Raw genomic sequence first — 23,767 nt, forward strand, 5'->3', positions numbered from 1 at the left:
ACCAGGTAGAAAGTCTGTGACACTGTTATCTCCATTAACTAGCAAAAAGCCACAAGTGGTTCAAGTGGTAGAATGCCAATCTTGAGCCAAAAAGCTAAGGAGCAGTGCCCAGGCCCTGAGGTCATGCCCTTGTACTGGCACACAGACGCACACAGACACACAGACGCACAGACACACAGATACACACACACACACACACACACACACACACACACATGCCCAGAGAGGCTGAAGCTTGTGCCCAAGTCCACACAACTGGCTCACAGGCTGAGACTTGAATCCATATTGCTCCTCTCCTTGTTGCCAATATTCTCACTCTATTGTGTCTCATTTCCCAGCCTTATAAGAAGATACCCATTGCCTCTTACAGAATTTAGGGACTCTTTTTTTAAGCATGGGACTAAAGTTGTGACTAATTAGAACCAAGTGTGCCATCCCCTTTAAGTCACCAGCTAAAATCCACTGCTCCATGGCCTTAATGTGCCCAAGGCCTTTTGGGTGATCAACTCAAAAGAAAATCATTATCTCAACTCAGTTCTCTACGTCTAGGTCCCCACAAAATGGCAATGGCTTTACTTGGGGAAGAACAAGAGGACAAGATGAGATAAAAAAAAAAAAAGACGTGTGTTGAAAATGGATGAAAGGAGGGCCTTTCATTTTTTTCCCCCACTGCACACAATTGACCTGGGAACTCACGGCAGCAGGATATGAAGATCAATGGTGAAGATTTGTGTTTTAAAAGATTAGACATTTCCACATGCATATCATCAACAGGGAGATTGAATAGGATGAAAGTGGGATGGATGAAAGTTCCCAAGCTTCAGTGCAGAAGTTGATCACCAACTGAGTGAGGTAAAAAGAAAAAAAAAAAGAGGTCTCGGTGACCATCTAAGGCTTCATAGGAAGGCACATTTGGGGTGTGCCAATTACTGCGACTGTCATGAAATGTTCCAAGCTAGTGGTGTCAAACAACAACCCTTCCTTCCTCTCACCCACCTCACGGGACAGAGATTTGGGAAGGGCACAGGAGGGCACTGCTCTCTGCACCCTGGTATCCAGGATCTTTGCTGGGAGGACTTACCCTGTTGGGGTGACCTGAAGTGGAGATTGAAGGGCTCTGAAACTCCTTTACCCATGTGTGAGATATCCAGCCTGGATGACCAGAAGCTGGGAATGCCAGCTGGATTCCAAGGAGCATGGCAAGAAAACAGCGTTCCAGGACAGGCATAATGGTGCATATTGGTTCCGGGAAGTCTGGAGACAGCAGTACGAGGATCACAGTTCTGCCCTCTCTGGCAAAAGTCTGAGACCCTATGTGAAAAAGAAACAATAGCACCAAGCGCTGGTGGCTCACACTTAACTACTCAGGAGGTTGAGATCTGAGGGCCAAGGTGTGAAGTCAGCCTGGGCAGACAAATCTATGAGACTTTTACCTTCAGTTAAGCAGCAAAAAGATGGAAGTCATGCTTTGAGTGGTAGCATCAGAGCCCTAAGCAAAAAAGCTGAATGAAAGCACAAGACCTGAGTTCAAGCCCTAGTTCTGGCACACACACACACACACACACACACACACACACACACACACACACACAATGTAAAAAAAAAAAGATTCTAAAGCAAAAAGATCTGGAGGTATGGCCCAAGTAGTAGAGTGCTTACCTAGTAAGCATGAGGCTCTCAGCTTAAAGTAGTGGAGGAAACTGGGCATCAGTGGCTCATGCCTATAATCCTAACTACTCCAGAAGCTGAGATTTGAGGAACACAGTTCAAAGACAGCTGGTGCAGGAAAGTCTGTGAGACTCTTACCTCTGAGAAAGTACTTAGAAAAAAGCCAGAAGGGACACTGTGACATGAGTGGTAGAGTGCCAGCCTTGAGTGAAAGAAGCTCAGGGACAGCATCCAGGCTCAGGGTTCAGGCTCCAAGACCAGCAAAAAAAAAAGAGGAGGAGAAGATGAGTGGGGTAGGAGACAGCAGCATCAGTAGCTACTGTGATCCAAGGGAATCAGGTCGAAGCTCCAGGGCCATCTATGACCTTTGCATGAAGTTCTAAGTGCTAAAAACGAACACAAGCTCATTAGGATTCAAAAGAAAAGGATCTAGGGACTCTGTCCCTTCCTCCTCAATGGGGTGATTTCAGAAGAAAACACATGAGCTAGTGGGGAAACTGTACTATGAATGCATAGTCCCAATACTGCAAAATAAATCAAGGTAGGCATACTGACCCTTTTAAATCCTGCCGTATGATCCTTTCATAAGTGATTATAATTAAAATTTTTATTCTATTTCTGTTCTCACTAGACTGAAATCTCAAAATAGCTGACTAGTTCCTTGCTCCTAAGAGTACCAAACACACCAATAAAAATCAACCAATAAATGTTGGTGGAAAAAAGTAGATGAATAAAAATTCTGTTACTAGAGGCAGGGCTGTGGAAAGTACAGGCAATAACATATAACTCAGCTTGACAGAAGTGACATTTGAATAGTCTTGAATGATTTGAAAGGATAAATAACAGTTTTTCTGCCTAAAAATAAAGAAGAGAAGGAGAAAGACTTCCATTAGCTAAGTATAAGCAGGCACATTCCCATCTATAGTGTACAGGCTAGGCATAGTGGTTAGGAGGCTTTTGGTTGCAAGGGACAGAAATGAATAGTTTTGTTAGCTTGAAGGGGAAACAATCGATTGTAGCATATGACAAGAAGTCAGGAGGCAGTCAGCCTTGCAGTCATTCCTCCTTAGCGTGCCAGCTTAGCTCTTGCGTGGCTATGGGACAGTTTCCATTGGAGCAGGTACCCCATAAAAATAAAACAAAACTCAAGGGAGGATTATTTCCTGTCTTGAGTAAAACCTTTCCCATAAGCCCCTTGATAGATTTACTTCATATTGATCCTCTCCCTCCTTGGCCAGGATTGTGCCTCATACTCATGTGTAACATCAATGCTACTAAGAATGGGAGCACATGGTCAGGTGGACAAGGCGTGTGTTATTCCTGGGACCTTGGACTAGAACTCCCTAAAGAACATGGTTATGCAGACATCCACAGATATCTAAAAATTGATTTGTGTTCTCTCAAGAAGGAGAAATAAAAGGAGACTCTTGAGTAATGATCAATGGCATTTGTGACACCAAGCCTGGAGATGTTTAGGGCTTTCTCTTGGTTTGTGTGCTTGCCTCTCCCAAATTCATGTGGAATTCTCTAATTAAGAGGTGAGACTTTGAAGAACTGATTAGGCGATAAGAGCTGAGTTTGTGCTATCTATTTTTCTTCTATCTATAGCTATCTTTCTATTACTGATCTATCTATCTAGTCTTTCTGCCTGTGTTATGAGATGAAGACACAAAGTCCTCATCACCCTTGTTAACAAATTGTAACAAATGTCTGTCATTATAAATTACTCAGTTTGGGGCTGGGTGTGTAGATCAGCTGAGCATTTGCCTAACATGTATAAGGTCCTAGGCTTGGTCCCCAGTACCTAAAAAAATAATTTTTTTTTATTCTTAGTAGTATATATTTTTCTTTTCTTTTTCTTTTCGGCCAGTCCTGGGCCTTGAACTCAGGGGCTGAGCACTGTCCCTGGCTTCTTTTTTTTTTTTTTTTTTTTCTCAAGACTAGCACTCTGCCATTTGAGCCACAGCACCACTTCTGGCTGTTTTCTATATATGTGGTGCTGAGGAATCAAACCCAGGGATTCATGTATACGAGGCAAGCACTCTTGCCACTAGGCCATATTTCCAGCTCCTATATATTTTTCTTCTTGAAATGCTTAGAGTGGTTTCTACTCTTTTATAGCAACACAAAACTAAGATAGGCCCTGGTTGCTTTGTGGATAAATATTACAAAACTCTTTTGTTTATTTTCTTGGGTCTATGCTCATCTTCTTTGCCCTCTGTGTTACCAGTCAGTTCAATAAATCAAACACAGTATTAGTGAAGGGGTGTTATGTGTAGGATGCACACATGAATATAATTAACAAAAAAATACTTCGAGTGCTATATGTGCTCTGTCCACCTTGGCAGGCCAATGCAAAACAGAAGCCATCCTTATTATGCTGCTACTATTTCTGATGCTGTTGTGGTGGTTGTTGTTGCTGATGAGCCAGGTTAGAAAAGAAATGTTAAAGGTAGTGCTGGCCTTGGTGTTTCTTCTGGATGTCAAGCCATCGGCTCTGTTGGTGTGGAAGGCAGTGGTAGCAGCAGTATTATTGTCATGATTTCTGTATCATGTCAACTGTAGTGGACTCTTGAATTTCCAAAGACTTCTGCCTTGTAACAATGTAAAGCCCCTGCTTGATTCTTACTATTAAACCTTTTTCCTCTTTGAAACACTACGTCTCCTCTTTCTTACCCTAAGCCTTAATGAATCACCAACTCATACTCAACCTTTCAGGGCAGCTTGGATCTTCTCTGGGCCACCAGGTTGGGGTAAGTGCACTTCTCTGAGCTCCCATGATGTCCTGCTCCATCACCTATGCCTTCCCCACTGTGCCTCTGGCACAGTAGGTGGTTCATAGCAGGTGCAGAGTTCATGTTTTTGTTTTGAAATACTACTGATAGAACCCAGGGCCTTATGGCCAAGTCTATGTTCAGTGAACTGAAGTTTTCTTTTATCAAGAACTGGCTGGAGTTCATGGTGCATGCCTGTAATCACAAGTATCGAGAGGCAAAGATAGGATGATTGCCCAGGTAAAAGTGAGAGACCTTTTCTGAAAAACAAGCTAAGAGCAAGCAGGACAGGGGTCATGTTCAAGTGGTAGAGTACTTGCCTAACAAGGATGAAGCTCTGAGTAGAATCCACAGTCTTGCCAAGAAAAACAAAAGCAAACAAACAAACAATAATAACAACCATCACAACAAAACCCTCTAGAAGATTCTAAAATATAGTCCACAGGGCCTCTGTTTGCATGCCTAGTCTGGAAAAGTCAAAGAACGGTTGTATCTGGGTTTATAGTAGATTCTACATGAATTCAAAGCCTTCAAATTCCCCACACTCTCCTCTACACACACAAGACCACTTCAGAACTGAAAATACTAATGCATTTACAGAACAGAATGGCAACAAATGAAAGAAATTGATTGTCTCAAAGTTTATCAGGTGAGCTTTCTTGGAACCCAGTACTTGAATGGTTGCTAGTAGACCTACAGCAAAGCTCACAATTGAAACAGGCTTTGTAGTCAGGGAAACCTAAGTTTCAGCTTGCTGGAATCACAGATTCTTCATCTATAAAATGACATCTATAAAATGTCCACCCAACTAGATCCTTAGGGGTAAAAGAGATTATATACTCAAAATGCTTATCACAGTCAGGCATACAGGAAGGGCTCCATACTTGCCCAGGGCTGATATTATGGTTAACCTCACTGTTAATATATTTCACTATAATTCTGTTGCTTTACAGAATTTTCCCGTCAGCCTAAACAGACTCAGGTGCAATTATCCTAGACAGCACTTCCCCATTCCTTCTCTTGAGGTGTTCCATTTTAATCCTTTTTTAGCCGAAGATCCAGTGAGGTTCAAGTTTGGGACTGTATTGAATGGGCACCCAACCGTCTTTTCAGTGGTTCTCAGCCCTAGATGAAAATTAAAATCATCTGCCAAGTTGAAAACAAAACAGCAACAAAACAAATAAGCAAATAAAAGAAACTTTGAAACAATATCTAGCCCCCCCCCCCAACCATAAATCCCAATTTAATAGGACCCAACACTCTCTTGGTCTTAAAAGCTCTCCCGGTGATTATAAAGTGTGGCTGAGAGCCCTGTTGACCAAGATAGGAAAGATTAGTTCTCCACTACCTTGGGGAGCAAAAGAAAGCTGCTTTTACTTTGTTATAATCTCTTACCATCGTGTGAGAGGGAAGAGGACTGAAGATTATCATGGACTTATTCCACTTATAATGTAAAATGGCTCATGGTGTTAATCTTCTGGCTAGTGTCTTCTTTTGTCAATGAAGGTTCGGATCTGATGGAATGAATGCACAGAGATGCCATAGGATATGTGAGGAGCTGGGGATTGGGCTGGCTTGTGTCCGCACATGTGTGCCTGCTGATATCAGGTATGCGTCCCTGAGAAGTAAAAATTTCACCTGGGCTGGTAAAATGATCCATGCATTGGCATTTGATTTAGTACTGCCTATGTGTCAAAGATAGCTGGTGAGGGGCTGGGAGCATGCTGAGAAATAAAGCACCTCTGGAATTAAAAAAACAAAACAAAACAGTTCTTCATTTCTTTCCATTGTCAAAGTAAGGTGCGAAAGAAAACTGGGGAAATAGGAAAATAAAACAAACCCTACAAGAAAGTACTAATACTAGCTGAGCTCTGAGAAGATTCCTCAGGTAATAACAAAGGTTTAAATGTTTTACTATAGCAATTCATTTACTTCTGGCACTAGCACTAAGAGGTAGATAATGACTTCTAATTCCTTTATACAGACAAGAAGGAGTTGTTGGATGATTTGCCTTAAGGTGAACAGCTAAAAAGACAAAGTCAAACTCAGACTCCTACTCTATTTTACCTACTATGGTCAACCTCAGAACTACAGTTCATATGGTATACTGCATTCAAAGACTTAATGCCAGTCATAAAGCTGAAGAAAGTTAACCTCTGCTGTTATTTACTCACTTTTGCATTTCACAAATGTTTATTGAAGGTGTCTATGTTTCACATACCACTCCAAGCTCAAACATCAATCTACTAAATAGCATACAAAGGCTCTCTTCATCCATTTCTATAGCATTAAGAACAATGCATATATAAACAGCATATATTTAGTAAGAATAAAAATACTGAGGATGGAGGTGTGGCTCAAGTGATAGAGCACAAGCCAAGCAGAGTGAGTGCAAGGGCCTGAGTCAAAACCCAGTGCTAGGGTGGGAGAAAGAGAGAGAGGAAAAATACTGTAATTATTCCCTGATGACAAAATCGAAAACCAGTACTTTGGAATGTATTGAACATCAGACACTTTTCAAATAGAATATTTAGCATTATCTTCTAGACTTTCAGTGATTAAACATACCAGAACAATAATGTAATTTAATTTTATGAGTTTGACCCTGTTGAAATAGATATATAGCATTGGTGTCTTCAAGTCTGAAATTCCATGCTTTTTGAAGGATGGATGAGTTGAATTAACCAAAGAGGACACTTGGTGACATTTTAAGAGCTTAAAACACGTCCCTGGTGGTATGGTTCAGTGTAAAGAGTGTTTTCTAGGATGTACAAGGCTCTGGGTTCAATCCCTAGCACCATCACCCACACAAAACAGTTGTACCTTTAAAAACTTTAGTGTTTTCTGAGGGAATTTGGGAGGGGAAAAGGTGGGAGAAAAATCGGGGAGGGGGTAACAAGTTGGATAAGAAATGTACTCAGTACCTTACGTATGAAACAATAGCCCCTCTGTACATCACTTTGACAATAAGTTAATTAATTAATTAAAATTAGTGTTTTCTACTTTGCTGGATAATGAATTAACACCCAGGGCACATTTTGACTTTAAGATTTCAACTACTCCAGTCAGAATGGCCAACAACAACAAATGCTGGTGAGGATGCACTGTTGGTGGGAATGTAAACTAGTGCAATCACTAAAAATAGAAGTACCATATGACCCAGAGATACCATGTTGGGCATGTCTCCAAAGGAATGTAAGTCCGGGTACAATAGAGGCATTTGCATGCTTATGTTCATTGCAGCATTATTAACAATAGTCAAGCTACGAAAACAGCTCAGAAACTGATTGAAAAAATGGGGTACACATACCCAATGGATTATTATTCTGCCATAAAGAAAAGTAAAAACATGGGTTGTTGGTGGGGTTTTTTTGTTTTTAATTAATTTATTTATTGTCAAAGTGATGTACAGAGGGGTTACAGTTTCATATTTAAGGCCATGAGTACATTCCTTCCTTCCTTCCTTCCTTCCTTCCTTCCTTCCTTTCTTCTCTCTCTCTTTCTTTCTCTTTCTTTCTTTCTTTCTTTCTTTCTTTCTTTCTTTTCTTTCTTTCTTTCTTTCTTTCTTGTCCTGGGCCTTGGACTCAGGGCCTGAGCACTGTCCCTGGCTTCTTTTTGCTCAGGTCTAGCACTCTGCCACTTGAGCCACAGCGCCACTTCTGGCCATTTTCTATATGTGGTGCTGGGGAATCGAACCCAGGGTTTCATGTATAGGAGTCAAGCACTCTTGCCACTAGGCCATATTCCCAGCCCCCCCCCTTTTTTTTTGCAGGTAAATGGATCATGTTAAGCAAAATATGCCAGGATCAGAAGGAAAAAGACCAAATGTTTTCTCATGTGGAAGCTAGACCTACAAGATTATACATAAATACATACAAGATCATAAATATATATAGAGAGAGATAACATGTTTATAATTGTGACTTTGATGACACTAGAAGGAAGGGGGAAAGGAAACAGACTCTTGTTAGGAATACAATGTATATGTTTGTCGTGATAGCATCAGGAAACTCATTGAAAACTTCACTAATAGGAGACTGAAGAAAGGGAAAGAGATAATAACTGAGGGGGTAAATCTGACTAGCCTAATCGATAGTTGTGTGGAATGCTACAGTGAAACTTCTTTGAACAATTAACATAGATCTAAGTTAAAAATGAATGACAAGAGTGTATCACAGATCCTTGCAGGGGTACTAGTGGGGGGGGGGAGGGAGGGAAAATGAAGAAGTTAAAAGAAGGCTAATATGGTCAAACTGTTTAATACATAAAAATAGAACAGTGAAACCTGTTGAGATTGATTTAAGAAGGAGGAAAAGGGAGGAGGGAGAGCAGAGGGTGATGAATCTGAACAAAGTACATGATAAGCAAATATGGATATGTTCCAAAATGACAGTCTTATTTACAACTAACAGATGCTAATTTTGAAAAGATAAATGTCCATTTCTACCCTTTCCATAAACTGAATAACTTCAAGCAAGCTATTTTGAGGTAATGTTCATGAATTTGGTATTCTGCTTAACCTCTACTAAACAGTAAGCATTTTAAACTACATTCATTATTGGTGGATTGACTGACTGATACTGAGGTACTCATGCTTGTTTGGATGGCACTTGAGCCATGCTTCCAGTTAAAACCACCTTTAGATTGAAGTAATAGGTGGGAAAATGAAGGAATGAAAGTATCATTTTTAAAAGGTCTCTTTTGACAATATTTTGCTCTGTCTTTCTTTTGCTTCTCCTCTTTCCATTCCTTCCTTCCTTTATTCTTTATTTCTTCCTTTCTGTTTTTCTCGCTCTTTCTTTGACACAGGCTCACTAGGTAGATCAGTTGGCCTCAAATTTGAGGTCTTCCTGCCTCCCTTTCTCAGTATGGGATTAGAAGCATGAGCCACTACACTCAGCTGGCTGTATTTTCTTCTGTTGTTACTGTTCTTACTGGAGATCTCCAGGCAAAAAGTGTTTTGCTATTGATTAAGAAGAGATAAGGTCTGCAGCCATTAGATAACAGAGTTAGAGTCAGAACCAAGTGAAAGAACGTAAGTATTCTGACTAAATTCCAGTGTGAGTGGTTAACATTCTCCATGTTCAAATACTTTTTATTATTAGCCAACACTTGTCCATCCCCAATTCCACCGTTGCACAAGGGCACAGAAGGAGACAGTCCTTGCTGGCATGTTCACAGGCTGTGCATACTTTCCACCGAGGGTTCCCTTTCCTTTGGATGGCAGAGTCATAGTTTTTCAACTCTCACTACTTTTAAGCCGGGATGGGGTTTGCAGACATAACAGTGCCAAGTAATTCCTCCAGAGAAAAGAGATAAAAGATGAACACCTGTAGAATTTCAGAGGGATGAGAGATGCAGTGTACATTTTCCATATTTATTCATAGTTGTGATGTCTGTGGAGCGCTTAATGACGAGGCTGAGCTTACAACAGAGGAGGGAGATGGCTCTTTTGCAATTTAGTCTCGCAGCCTTTACAAATGGGACAGAAAAGATCGACAATAACTCGCAGCCTATCTGAGCCAGGGAGAGCAGTCCTGAGTTCTTCAAGTGTCCCCAGGCCCTCGGCCTGTTTCGCCTTTTTTTTTTTTCCCAGAGAGAGAAAAGGGTGGGGGAGAGGGATACTATTTAAACTCTCTTCCTAAGCATGTGAATGAATTTCAAGTATGCGAAACACCTCACTCCACGAACCTAATTAGAACGCGTTGGACATTTAAAAGTTGCAGCATAATAACCCATCTGGAGAGCGCCCCAGTGCGTCCCTGTGGTAGTGGCGCCCCGCAGGTCTTCCCCAGCCTCGGGCTTCCTCTGAGCCACCCCCTTGGCCCCCCATGGAGCTCCAGGGCTCAGCTTAGTGGTGAGCAGCCCGGGCCCCCCACCCCCATCCTGCACCCTGCCCAGTAGAACCCTGAACCCAGAGTTGCTTTTCTCCGCAGGCCAGCGACTTTATAATCATAAACTTCGGCTGATGAGGACTAACATCTTCCAAAACCAGAAAAGGACTGTCTGGTCACCACAGTAAGACGTTACTACAAGATGTATAAGATAGAAGCTGGAAAACAGCCAGGACGTGGGAGGGGGGAGGGGAGAGATAGGTAAGATTATGAATGCCACTGCCCAACTACCTGGGTTCCAATCGCAGGTTTGCTATTGGAGTGCCTACTGTGCGCCGGGCGCTCGCAATAGGGCGGTGCACGAGATTGCCCAGGTCCTTGCTTTAACTTTTAGCTCAGTTCCCTGGATCACCGTGCCAAGCCTCGTTTCCTTCACCAGTAAAGAGCTCCGGCCTCCTAGAATTGCAGATTCCGAATCTTGTATTAAGATGCAAAGGACTAACGTGGTAGGAGCTCAGTAAGTATTTGTTTTTCTTTCACCCAATCCGAGACAGCGCAGACTAGAGACAGGTGTCACAGCTAGCAATCATTCTTGGAGCAGTTCTTCCACCCACATAAGCGCCGGACTCTGCAAAGAAGCCGAGCTGCAGAGAGGAGACCTGGCGGAAACTGTGGAAGCACAGCTCCAGAAGCTAGCACCTTAACAAGAAAAGGAGTTCGAACAGGCCGGTGGGCGCCCCAGAGAACTCTGGAAGCACTTCTCGCCCGGGTTTCCCGCCCGGGTTCTCAAGGCAGCGGTGATTAGCATTCGCCCCGCCCCTATCGTTTCCAGGCCCACTATTGGCCAACGCTCTTCCACTGCTCGCCCCGGGCGGGGCCACAGGCCGCGCGGGGCGGGGGGCTGGACTGGCCGAGCCCGCGGGGCAGTGGGCGGGGACCCGCGGAGAGCCTGGTGGGGCGGCCCGCAGCTGGAGCCCGGGCCCGAGGGGGCGGGCCGGGGGCGGGGCCTCTCGGCGGGCATTAGAGGCAGGTGACCCGGGCGCGGCGGGAGAGGGCAGTCAGCCTGCGGCCGACACTCAGCCGCCGCCGCCCGCTGCTCCGTGTCCCACGGAGGTGGGCGAGAGGGTGCGCGAGCGCGGGGAGGAGGAGCCGAGCCGGGTGCGTTCCGAAAGCGCCGCCACCGCCCCCCAGAGTCCGCTGGAGCGCGGAGCCCCCTGCAGGGGAGCGGGCGAGCGGCTGGCGGGACGCGGCGGCGGCCACTCACCATGCAGTCCCAGCCGGGCCAGCGCCGGCGGCTCGCGGTGCTGTGAGGCTGCGGGGTCCCCGGGCCGCCGCGCCTCGCCTCTCTCCCGCCCAGGTGCTGCCAAGGCGCGCTCGCTCTTCCTTCTACTCCAGGACCCCCGGTGGAACGCCCGGCCTGCCCCTGCCCCGCTCCGCCCGGATCATGCGGGGCGATCCGGAGGAAGAGAAGGCGAGTGACCGGCCTACGCCGATCGCATTCTGGGGGCGCCCCGCTCTCTGAGACGCCCCCACCTGCTACCATGTGTCGCCGCCACCCGTACCCAGCCTTTTGCTAAACTTTCCCCGCGCCGGCCCGACTCAGAGTGGCGCGTTTCGGAGCCGAGTGCTCGGAAGACGGGGGATCCAGGTTGGCTACGGACGTCTGTCCCCCAGCGGGACCCGCAGAGGTAAGAGCCCGCGCCCGCCGCTTCTCCCCGCCCGCCAGCCCGCTTCCTCGGCCCCTTTCCCGGGGCGGAGCGCCCGGTCCTGAGACCCAGCCCCGAGGGCCCGTCCTGGAAAGGAGGGTGTGGGGAATGAGAAGTCCCGTTCCCGGAGGGAGAGGGGAGGCAAGGAGAGAGGTTAACTTAGAGACTGGAAACTCCTGACGGGGACCGGGCTTTTGACTCCCCTCTAAGAGGGGTGGTTGTGATTTTCCTCCCCCATTTTGTCTTTTTAAAGACTCCCTTCCTTGGGATCGGAGCCCTCGCCGTCCCTCCCCAGCCTCATCCCCGGAGAGTGAAGGCAGCCAGCTCCTTCCCGAAAGCAGTTTAGCTTTGGACGGGTTTCTTGAAGAGAAAAAGAAACCAACAGGTTGCCAGCCCCGGCGTCAACACCCAAGTCTGCGGAGAGGGCAGCCCGGGCCCCGGCCCCGGCCCCGGCTTCCTCGGCCTGTGTGTCGGCCCCTCGCGGGCGGCTGGAGACGAGGGGAGGGAGGGGGCGATGGCTCGGCCTGACCCGTCTGCGCCGCCTTCGCTGCTGCTGCTGCTCCTGGCACAGCTGGCGGGTCGGGCGGCGGCCGCCTCCAAGGCCCCAGTGTGCCAGGAAATCACGGTGCCCATGTGCCGGGGCATTGGCTACAACCTGACGCACATGCCCAACCAGTTCAACCACGACACGCAGGACGAAGCAGGCCTGGAAGTGCACCAGTTCTGGCCGCTGGTGGAGATCCACTGCTCGCCCGACCTGCGCTTCTTCCTGTGCTCCATGTACACGCCCATCTGCCTGCCGGACTACCACAAGCCGCTGCCGCCCTGCCGCTCGGTGTGCGAGCGCGCCAAGGCCGGCTGCTCGCCGCTCATGCGCCAGTACGGCTTCGCCTGGCCCGAGCGCATGAGCTGTGACCGCCTCCCCGTGCTGGGCCGCGACGCCGAGGTCCTGTGCATGGATTACAACCGCAGTGAGGCCACCACGGCGCCCCCCAGGACCTTCCCGGCCAAGCCCACCCTCCCAGGCGCCCCAGGGGCTCCGTCTGCCGGGGGCGAGTGCGCCAGCGGAGGCCCCTCGGTGTGCACGTGCCGCGAGCCCTTCGTGCCCATCCTGAAGGAGTCGCACCCGCTCTACAACAAGGTGAGGACGGGCCAGGTGCCCAACTGCGCCGTGCCCTGCTACCAGCCGTCCTTCAGCCCGGATGAGCGCACGTTCGCCACCTTCTGGATTGGCCTGTGGTCGGTTCTGTGCTTCATCTCCACCGCCACCACGGTGGCCACCTTCCTCATCGACATGGAACGCTTCCGCTACCCCGAGCGCCCCATCATCTTCCTGTCGGCCTGCTACCTGTGCGTGTCCCTGGGATTCCTCGTGCGCCTGGTCGTGGGCCACGCCAGCGTCGCCTGCAGCCGGGAGCACAGCCACATCCACTACGAGACCACAGGCCCTGCGCTGTGCACCGTCGTCTTCCTGCTGGTTTACTTCTTCGGCATGGCCAGCTCCATCTGGTGGGTCATCCTGTCGCTCACCTGGTTCTTGGCAGCTGGCATGAAGTGGGGCAACGAGGCCATCGCTGGCTACGCACAGTACTTCCACCTGGCCGCCTGGCTCATCCCCAGCGTCAAGTCCATCACGGCGCTGGCTCTGAGCTCGGTCGATGGGGACCCGGTGGCCGGCATCTGCTACGTGGGCAACCAGAACCTGAACTCGCTGCGAGGCTTCGTGCTGGGCCCCCTGGTGCTCTACCTACTGGTGGGCACGCTCTTCCTCCTGGCGGGCTTCGTGTCGCTCTTCCGCATCCGTAGCGTCATCAAGCAGGGTGGCACCAAGACGGACAAGCTGGAGAAGCTCATGATCCGCATCGGCATCTTCACCCTGCTCTACACGGTGCCCGCCAGCATCGTGGTGGCCTGTTACCTGTACGAACAGCACTACCGCGAGAGCTGGGAGGCGGCCCTCACCTGTGCGTGCCCGGGCTCCGACGCGGGCCAGCCGCGCGCCAAGCCCGAGTACTGGGTGCTTATGCTCAAGTACTTCATGTGCCTGGTGGTGGGCATCACGTCGGGTGTCTGGATCTGGTCCGGCAAGACCGTGGAGTCTTGGCGGCGCTTCACCAGCCGCTGCTGCTGCCGCCCGCGGCGGGGCCACAAGAGCGGTGGCGCGATGGCCTCCGGGGACTACGCCGAGGCCAGCGCGGCGCTCACGGGCAGGACCGGGCCGCCTGGCCCCGCCGCCGCCGCCTACCACAAGCAGGTGTCCCTGTCGCACGTCTAGGAGGAGGCGGAGGAGGCCCTGCCCCCGCCCTCGCCACCCTTGCGGGGAGTGGAGAGAGGGGGGGGTGTTTTGTTGGGTAGCTTTGCGAAGGTCACTTCCGTTTACCTTCTCGGTGCTGACGCCCCCCTCCTGGGGCGACTTGGAGAGGAAGGGGAAGGGGGTTACGCCTGCCAGGGTGGACCTGTCCCGGTTCTTCTCAAAGGGGCTCAGCTCAGTCGGGTGTATTCTGGTTGGAGTTCCTTGCTGCCTTCTTTAGAGGAACCCTGGTTTTAATTTATATGTATTTTACTTTTTTTTTTTTTTAGAAAAAAAAAACTCTGTTGCATTTTTGGCAACAAAATTTACCTTTGCTTTTGGGGGCTTTACAATCCTCAAGTTGGCATTGTAATAAGGTTACACTCGGTTCAGGTTTCTTTGAACTGCGTGGTCTGAATTGGGAAGATATATTTCCTAGACATGTGTCTTTTAAAGAGAAATGTGAACAGAGTTTGGGCTGCTGTGAGTGAGAAGGTGTGGAGTGTGTTATTCAGTTTTTTTCCTACCCCTGCTTAAAACTACCCAGTTTGCTTTGGTGCAGCTGCCTGTTCCAGGTGTCACCCCCGGTTTTGCCCCCCCCCCACCCCTTGTGAAGGCCTCCCAAACTTGGTGATTTTCTGTGCATTCTTAACTTGGTTGGGTGAGCCTGGATTCTAGTCCACAGTATTTTGATCATTTGCATTCCTAATGGAGCTTGAATAGAGGCAGCATCTAGGGTGTGGGGCATAAACATTTCTCATGGTGAGAAATGAAGTGATGACACCTGGTTGATCTGAATTGTAGACTACTGAGATGGTGAGCTTTGTGCCAGAGGGAGGTGGGAGACTCTTAATAAGTTCCAGTGATCCCTTAATATTATTAATTTATTATTTTTTTAAAGAACTTGTGCTACAGTTTTGGTGACCATAAACCCAGTTACTTCTTTTGGAAGGATTTAGAGTACCTCACCGAAGGGGGCTCCCTTTTCAAGGACTCAAAAGTGGAAGCTCCCAGCAATTAAAGAAAATTTCCACCCCTTCTCTTATCTGCCCCCACACCCTACCTCCTTTATCATGTTAAACAGTCTTTTTTGCTTTTCTTATTCCTCCTCTCCTGGGGAGCTGTGATTAGAAGCCACACCCACCCTCCAATGAAGTGCTAGAACTGGGGGAGGGCGCCTGGCTACCTGTGACCAAACACTGGCCCCAAGGAGGGAAAACAAGTGTCCCTGACTGGGCTACTTTTTGGCCTGGTGGACACAGCACTACGGTTCTCTTGGCAAGACAAACAATAACATGCTTCTGGAAACTCGCAAATATGGATCAGTGTAACACTATCCCAAGAGAAAAGCCCCCTTCGAGTGTCCCTCCTCCCTCCCCTCACCCCCAGGAACACACACTGGGGACACACACACACTTTCACACATAGGTCTGTTTGCTTTCCTAATCTGTTTAAGCATTCATTCATGAAGAGTGTGAGGCCATTACTGGGAAAGGGGGTGGCCGCCCATAGCCAGCAAACATCAGTGACCTGGACTGAGGACAAGATAGAGGAAGTGACAATAGCCATCACAAGTAACATTTATTTGAGAAAGTTTCCTTAGGAAAAGAACTGGAATCTAAGCATTTCTGTTTCATTTGTATCGAAGTTGCAAAAGTAAAATTTAAGACTAGGTCAGTTTTATGTCGTGGGTATTGAGTAGACAAAAATATCATTTCCACAAGGGCTTTAAATACTTAGCTGGTGGAGAAACACCTAGAACTATAGTTTTAAAATTGTTGGATGGCTGTCCACATTTATAAATAAGGGCAGCACACTGCTCTTACAATACTTAACTGAACTCAAAATGTCAGTGGCTTTGACAAAAACCTAGCACATATAGCTAAGAACTTTATTATTCCTTTATTCATTCGCACACCTTGCAGTAGCATCCCTTCTGAGCACGTTTCTCTACTGCTTTTCCAAGTGAAGGAAGACCCATTCTGATCACCTTGATGCCTTCCTTCATTTACTATGTCTTCCCAGAACCTGTGGTGTCAATCATTTTGCCTCATTTGGGTTCTCCTAACTGCTCTTCCTGGAGGAATCCAGACAGGCTGTGCAGAAACGCTGAAACATGCAGAATGAAGGGATAAAAAAATGCTTTCATTTTTTCCATATTATTTTCCCTTTCACTTTAGCAACATGCCACATTGGAGTAGGAATGATTTGTGTACTTTAAGTACAGCAGTTATAACAAACACGCTAAGTTAAGGGGAGGCAATGTAGGAAATGGTTAGCACCTCTATTTTGTTTCTGTTCTCGCTCCTTCCCCCCTCATTCCCTACAAGGTTGAAGATTAAGGCCACTTGCTTCCCTAACTTAGGCTGGTCCCCCCTCCCCAAGGGGGGGACTCTGCATCTCTTCATAGCCACCTCCTATTTTTACTTTTCGTTTGCTTTACGTTTTTGGTATGAAAACACTCCACACTCAAGAAAAAAAAAAAGGCTCGTGGAGTAGTTGAGCAACCTCTTCATAACCCCCCCCCTTTTTTTTTCAAAGTTGGGGTAAGGGGTGTAGTACCCAATTTATCTCAGATATACAATTTTTGGGCTATCCTCTCCCATTAGTGACTTTAATCAGCATCTCGCTTCCTAGGTTAGGGAATAAGGCTTTAGATAGAAGCTAAAGGAACCAATGTGACCTCAGTGGATCAGCCACATTGTAGGAAGTTCTTAAAATTCATATTCTTTTCTCTTTTCACATTTTGAAGTTGTCTAAATTGGCTGGAGACCATTTTTCTTGGTGCCTTATTGGTTTATTCTCACAAACCTTTGTCATATTTTCCAAGACTTTTGCCAGTGACCAGGCCCCTGTGTATATGTGTTGTGTGTCATTGTGCGCATGTACAAGCTTAAATAATGTGCCACCAGCACTGTTGGAAAGTTGGTATTCATTAGGCTGTTCCCTCCTGGGCCAGGGCGACACTAATCTTGACATTGGCTGCCAGGAGAAAACCCATGGATCACACACAGAACCTTAATAACAGCATCTGTGACCTCCGCTCTCCAGTACAGAATGGGAACCCTAGAGCTAGGAAGAGCAGTTGTATATTTTAATGAACTGCTACCCCTGCTGAAAAAAAGCTGCTTTCACTTTTGTGCTCTACAGAAAGACCCAGGGGGGGTAGGCGGACAAAGCTTTGAATAAGTGCTTTCTAACACCAAATGTGGCAAACAGGACTGAGCACATCACACATCTAGGCAGGTGTGAGGTACAGTGACTAAGAATTGCCCTGCTTCCGCTTCCCCTGCACACATGTCCTTTCTTGTCTCCAAAGTCCAATCAAGGAATCCCAGGGAAGAAATATGCCTGAGTTGGGGAGGATGGTTTTGAAAGGAAAAAGAAGAATAAGGGTATGCAGGATGTAAGTAACCTGACTCAAAACTCGGAAGTTTCTAGCAGCTCGATGACATTTTCAGCATTTATTTTAGCCAGGATGATGTCTGTCTGTGGTACATTCTTTGAGGACACTATCACACCGTGTTGTTACAAATTGTGTATATAGTCTGTATGTTTTGTGGGTGTGTATATACTTAATATATATATTATATATATGAGAGATTTAGTGACTTTTGATACGGGTTTGGTGCAGGTGAGTTCATACTGAGCCAAATGAGGCACATACCGAGTCAGTAGATGGAGCCCAGGGCATTTAGTACATTTTCTGATTTCCATACATGCATAGTGCCTATTCTGTTCACATAGTCACTGTCATGCCAAATCTAAAACTCACAGCTCAGAGCCAGCAATATTTTCTTTGTAGACAATCAACTTGAATCTGTAGATGATTATTGGCAAGTGATTATTATAATTCTGAATTCATAACACTAACAAAAGGAAACCCAGAGCATCTTGACGCGATCTTGCTTTGTTCCTAGAAGTGAGTAGAACAGCAACTGTATGTGGTCATGTTAGTCTCAAGACACTTAACTTGCTGACCTTATTTCAGAAAAAAAAAAATGTTTGTACGTATTCTATTTGTGGGAAAGTAACATACTGGTTTGAGATTTTTATCAGATATGAAGATTAGTTATTTATAAAAACAAAGAAATGTCTATTTTTGTTTCTTTGTTCCCAATTAATGTAGATAACTTTTAAAAAATGCATTAAAGCAATGATGAAGAAAATAAAAAGGTGGTATAGAAGTCTCTTTCTCCTTGTATTTATGGAGAAGCACACTGCTCTCTGCCTATGTGAATTCTAACATGGTAATGAAGTTTCTCAAATGTACATGCAGCAACAACATTCTTCAGTAAAACCAAGAAAACTCAGTCACCCCAAACAGAAATAATGAACTATGTTTTACTTGAATGTATTTCCTAGGTTTTTCCTGCTGATGTGGTTTCGTTATTCACATGAAGAAATGAAGGGAGCTCCATGGAAGAACAGAGATGTGGCCTAGTCATGTATTTTATGAACCGCCCATGTACACGCTGTACCTGTTTGAGTGGCAATGGCGTGGTTTCTGGGTGTCTGGTTGGGGAAGCAAGAACTCTTAAAACTGTTTATTACCCAGCAGTCAGATCCATACATAACTAGGAACTAAATACAGCTTGGGGAGTTCAGAGGAAAGAGAACACATTAAATGGATCCCAGACTACTATTGATTGCAATTACCTTCCTCCGAGGGCAAAAGGCAGATTAGCCTCCAATGCCTCGTGTTAATGCCTGGTGTATGTCCATATTCTCCAGCAAGGCTCTGAGACTGTGGGAAAGTGAGTGGAAAACATGAATAATGAGGAGTTTTAAATGTGGAGGGCAGGGAGAGCACAAATTCACCAGAAGGTAACTGCATGAGCGTGTAGGTCAATGTCAGCGGGGGTTCTGTGGACTGTATTAGGCAAGCACCTAAGTAAGTTTGGGCAGCTGGGAGTGGCAGGCAGAACGTGGTAGGTGAGTAGGACTCTGACTGAAGAGCAGCCCAGCTTTATATGCACAGACTCTCTAGTTGGCATACCTCTCACTTACTTTTTCCTGGCTCATTTTCACTCAGTGGAATATGGAGGAAAGGGCAGTCACAAGCTGGAGCAGAGCAACCTTTGAAGGTTGGAGAAGGGTGGACCCAGGATGGTAATTTTGGCAGTAAGGCTTCTTGTAAAGATTTAGTTACACAGCACTTACGTTTGTCATGATGGAAACTAGACTGAGGCAGAAGGGTGATGAATATAGACGGCAGAGCCAGACTGACTATAGAGATTCAAATCCCAGGTCTATTTATGAGTTCTTGTCCTGGACACATAACCTCCTACAAGTTCATCTTTCCCATCTGTGAAGAGGTATTCTATGTCTTTACCAGGTTCGGGTAAGCAAATCAAGCATGCAACAACTATGCAAGCATGGAATGGAAAGACTTAAAGGGAGTGGAAAGCTTTTAAACTTGAATCTGCCTAAAATCAATGGGGTTCTTCTGTGAGAAATGTACATTCCCAAGGCCTCAGACACTGGAACTGAGGTTTCATAACCTCCACCCCAACATACCTTTTTCTATAGACAAAAGTAATTTTAAGAAAGTTGCATAGGTCATTCAGTTCTTGTGTGTTCCTTACCTATTTCCCTAAAGGCTAACATCCTATAAAATCAGCATATGACATAGCTCCCAAGTTACTGTTGGGACATTACTGTTAACTGTAGATTGTCAGATTTGCCAGTAATGTTTTGATTTGGGAAGCCAGTCCAGAGTACTGTTGCATTTAGAGAGACTTGTGTTTCAGGTACTTTCAAGCTTTTAAGAAGCAGGTGGCAGGCTGGAGGCATGGCTCAGTTGGTAGAGCACTAGCCAATGAGTGAAAGCATCAGGTAAATAGTTTGAGTCCCAGTCTAGGCCTTAAAAAAAGGAAGGAAGGAAGGAAGCAGGTGGCAATTTAAAAGCAGAAAGTAATAAATTACTTGTATAAGGGAGATGGGTGTGTAGGTCAATTTTCTTTTAAGAAATGGAGGGCTGGGAATGTAACTTAGTGGTAAAAGTGTTTTCCTAGCATGCATGAAGCCCTGGGTTCAATTCCTTGGTACCATGTACACAGAAAAAGCCTGAAGTGCACCATGGCTCAAGTGGTAGAAAGATAGCCTTGAGTAACAGAAGCTCAGAGACAGTGCCTAGGTCTGGAAAAAAAAAAAAAGAAAGAAAAGAAATGGAGTCACTTCTATTAGATAAGAAGGTTACCTCAACAACAGCATCAAAGGCCAGACAGAATACTAGGTTTGGGAAGGTAAGGATGCTGCTCTGTTCTCGGACCAATGTGAGCAGGTGAGGGTAAGTGCCAAGTACAGCAAGTTGGGAAACAGCTGCTTTAGAGAATACAGATGGGGCTGGGAATGTGGCTTAGTGGTAGAGTGCTTGCCTTGCATGCATGAAGCCCTGGGTTTGATTCCTCAGTACCACATAAACAAAAAAGGCCGGAAGTAGCACTGTGGCTCAAGTGGCAGAGTGCTAGCCTTGAGCAAAAAGAAGCTAGGGACAGTGCTCAGGCCCTGAGTTCAAAGCCCCAGGACTGGCAATACTACTACTACTACTACTACTACTACTACTACTAATACAGATGGGCTCCAACAGGTGAGCAAAGGGAATCTGTCTCTCAGCCTGAGAGTCACAGAAAGCCTGCGTTTCCTTGAACTTGCCAATGCTTTGGAAGTGGATCAAGTAACCAAGCCTTGCCATGTGGGATACTAGGTGAAGGTTGCAAAGTGAGGCAGGAACTGAGTAAAGCAGGGGGTGGGAGGAGAGGTTGTTGGCATACTGAAGTCAACTCCTACACCAAGGAGCCAACATTTTGGGGCCTCAGGCAGTTTTCAGAAATAAATGATGAAACTTTTTTTTTTTTGCAGTTGTGGGGCTTGAACTCAGGGTCTGGGCACTGTCCATGAACTCTTTTGCTCAAGGCTAATGCTCTACAGACCACTTCAAGCCATAGTTTCACTCACTTCTGGTTTTTGAGTGGTTAATTGAAGATGAGAGTCTCATGGAGACTTTTCTGCCCAGGCTGGTTTCGAACCATGATTGTCAGGTCTCAGCCTCCTGAGTAGCTAGGATTACCGGTATGAGCCAGCAGCACCAGGCTGACGGAACCTTTTTAAAGGATGGGTAGCTGACAAATGTGGGTATCCTTTGAGGTTGTCTTTCAGTAAGTCTGGGTTTGAATTCAGGCCTCCCACCTGCTAGGCAGATGACCTACCATTTAAACTACTTTGACAGCCCTTTTTTATGTTGACTGTTTTTGAGATAGGGTCTTCATGCCTGGACTGGCCTACACAGCAATCCTATTATAGCTCCCCCATGTCAATGAAATGGCAGGCACATTCTACCATGCCCGGCCATTAGTCATGAAGTCCTGTTAACTTCCTCCTTGTCCCTGGCTGGCCTCAGACCTTAATCCTCCTATCTCTGTCTTCCAAGCAAGCAAGGTTTTAGACCTGAGCCACAGCACCAAATATTCCTGGTGTTTGAGGACCCCAAAGGAACTCCATTTCCCTAGCCACATTCAAATTGCTTACCCCTTAAAATAGTTGTAAGGTTAGGCAATTTGAGCTCATAAAATTAGGGCTTCCTCTTAGTTTCTATACAGTATCCTTTGCCTGGCTATTCTTCCTGCACCTGAGATCTTGAAGTACCTGGTCTCTCACTTGTCAAATCCATTTAAAGTAGTTCACTGGAAATTGCCTTAGAAACCAAACAGATTGCTCCTGTGTACTGGGGAAACAGGTCTTGTTGAAGGGCTTCTAGATCTTTTCTGTTGTTTGCTGGCACCATGTCAAGCCATCCAGGTTGGCAAGTGGCTGGTGGTTAGGGAGGCGTCAGGTAATCTTATGTTCCTTGTTGGACGCTAAGTACAACCCCGATTATTCACAGAAACTAGCACTTTGCTGGAAATATATTTCTGCTTGCTGTCAAGTGCTTTTCTAGGTAGTACTAAAAAACATACAGCTTCTGGATGAGGGCACAGTTAGGCTAGTCAGTCATTTTAGACACTCCCCACCCTGAATACAGAGTGGAGACTGCTGTCTAGATGATGTTGGCATTAGCTTATTTGAAACAAGAAATATTATACTTGAGAGAAGCAGGAAATTAAACCAAGTTGAGCTGTTGAACTGCTGTAAAACCAGGAGTCAGTTCTGTTAAGATTTCAGTAACGCGGACATACAGAGCTACAAAGGACAAACCAGGATGGAATCTGTAATAGTGAAAAAAATGTCTTCCATAACCACAAACATTCAGCCCCAGTTTTTGTGTCAGGATAAATCACATGAAATTACTGATAAGCAACCACTTTTTGGCCTGCAAATGCAGCTTCAGTGGCTTCAAACATTTATTTCAGATCATTGTCTTTTCCCTGGTAATGAAAACAATGAAATCCAGTTCATAATATGCCAGCTAAAATTTGAGAAATGAGTAAAATTCAGCCAAAATAAATCCCTCCAAAGCCCAAAGCTGAACATCAATATGGTATTCCATTTTAAACCTATTTTTTTTTTTTTTCCAGTTACAGACCCTGGGAAAATTTGCCAGGTTACCACATACTAGTAGGTTGGGTTTCTAAGCCCTCCAAACGTGTCAGAGAACTTAACCAACTTGTGGCTTTTTGTTTGCCAGTCCTGGGGCTTAGACTCAGTGCCTGAGCACTGTCCCTGGCTTCTTTTTGCTTAAGGCTAGCACTCTACCACTTGAGCCACAGCGCCACTTCTGGCTTTTCCTGTGTACGTGGTGCTGAGGAATTGAACCCAGGGCTTCATGCATGCTAGGCAACACTCTACCACTAAGTCACATTTCCAGCCCCGTGCTGTGGCATTTATATTCTTACCTTGATGACCCAGTTGCCCAGTTAGTAATTGTATTGCCTCCAGAGTTAAGGCCAAGAGAACAATTCTTGGGCTGGGGATATGGCCTAGTGGCAAGAATGCTTGCCTCGTATACATGAAGCACTGGGTTCGATTCCCCAGCACCACATATATAGAAAACGGACAGAGGTGGCGCTGTGGCTCAAGTGGCAGAGTGCTAGCCTTGAGCAAAAAGAAGGCAAGGACAGTGCTCAGGCCCTGAGTCCAAGGCCCAGGACTGGCAAAAAAAAAAAAAAAAAAAAAGGAGAACAATTCTTGGTGATAATTCTGCCAACTTGTTCTTAAGTCACAAATTTGTCTAGTGCCCCTCTCCCAAATCTTTTACTTTCTAAATCTGTGGCCATTCAGTCAGCATCTCTGTAAATTACAGGGTACATATAATCTTATAAATTTAGTTAATTTATTCTAATCAGCAATAATGTATCAAGAACAGAAGAGCTGATCATTGAAAAATCTGACCTTAGGTACTGAGAAAGTACAAACACATGAATACCTTTTAAAAGAACTGCTATAGCTGAGCGACTCAATTTATTAAGAAAACTTAACAGCAACTAAGTATATTTTTAATTGAAATATAAACTTCAACATAGATGTAAGTAAAATCTTGTAGCTTGTGACCCCAAT

General features: G+C 46.0%; 1 protein-coding gene across 1 annotated transcript; it reads left to right on the forward strand.

Annotated features, from left to right (window-relative positions):
• Positions 1-11,824: 11,824 nt before the first annotated feature.
• Fzd5 (frizzled class receptor 5) lies at positions 11,825-18,332 on the forward strand. The gene is made up of 2 exons (XM_048344864.1): positions 11,825-11,964; positions 12,236-18,332. The coding sequence occupies exon 2, from the start codon at positions 12,497-12,499 to the stop codon at positions 14,255-14,257; it is 1,761 nt and encodes a 586-aa protein (XP_048200821.1). The 5' UTR covers positions 11,825-11,964; positions 12,236-12,496; the 3' UTR covers positions 14,258-18,332.
• The last annotated feature ends 5,435 nt before the right edge of the window (positions 18,333-23,767 follow it).

Source organism: Perognathus longimembris, chromosome 4 (assembly GCF_023159225.1).
Source record: "Perognathus longimembris pacificus isolate PPM17 chromosome 4, ASM2315922v1, whole genome shotgun sequence".
NCBI classification, from domain to species: domain Eukaryota; kingdom Metazoa; phylum Chordata; class Mammalia; order Rodentia; family Heteromyidae; genus Perognathus; species Perognathus longimembris.

Bases quoted from the DNA above. Each gene is read 5' to 3' on its own strand.
- Fzd5 (XM_048344864.1), top strand. From the start codon at position 12,497: ATGGCTCGGCCTGACCCGTCTGCGCCGCCTTCGCTGCTGCTGCTGCTC.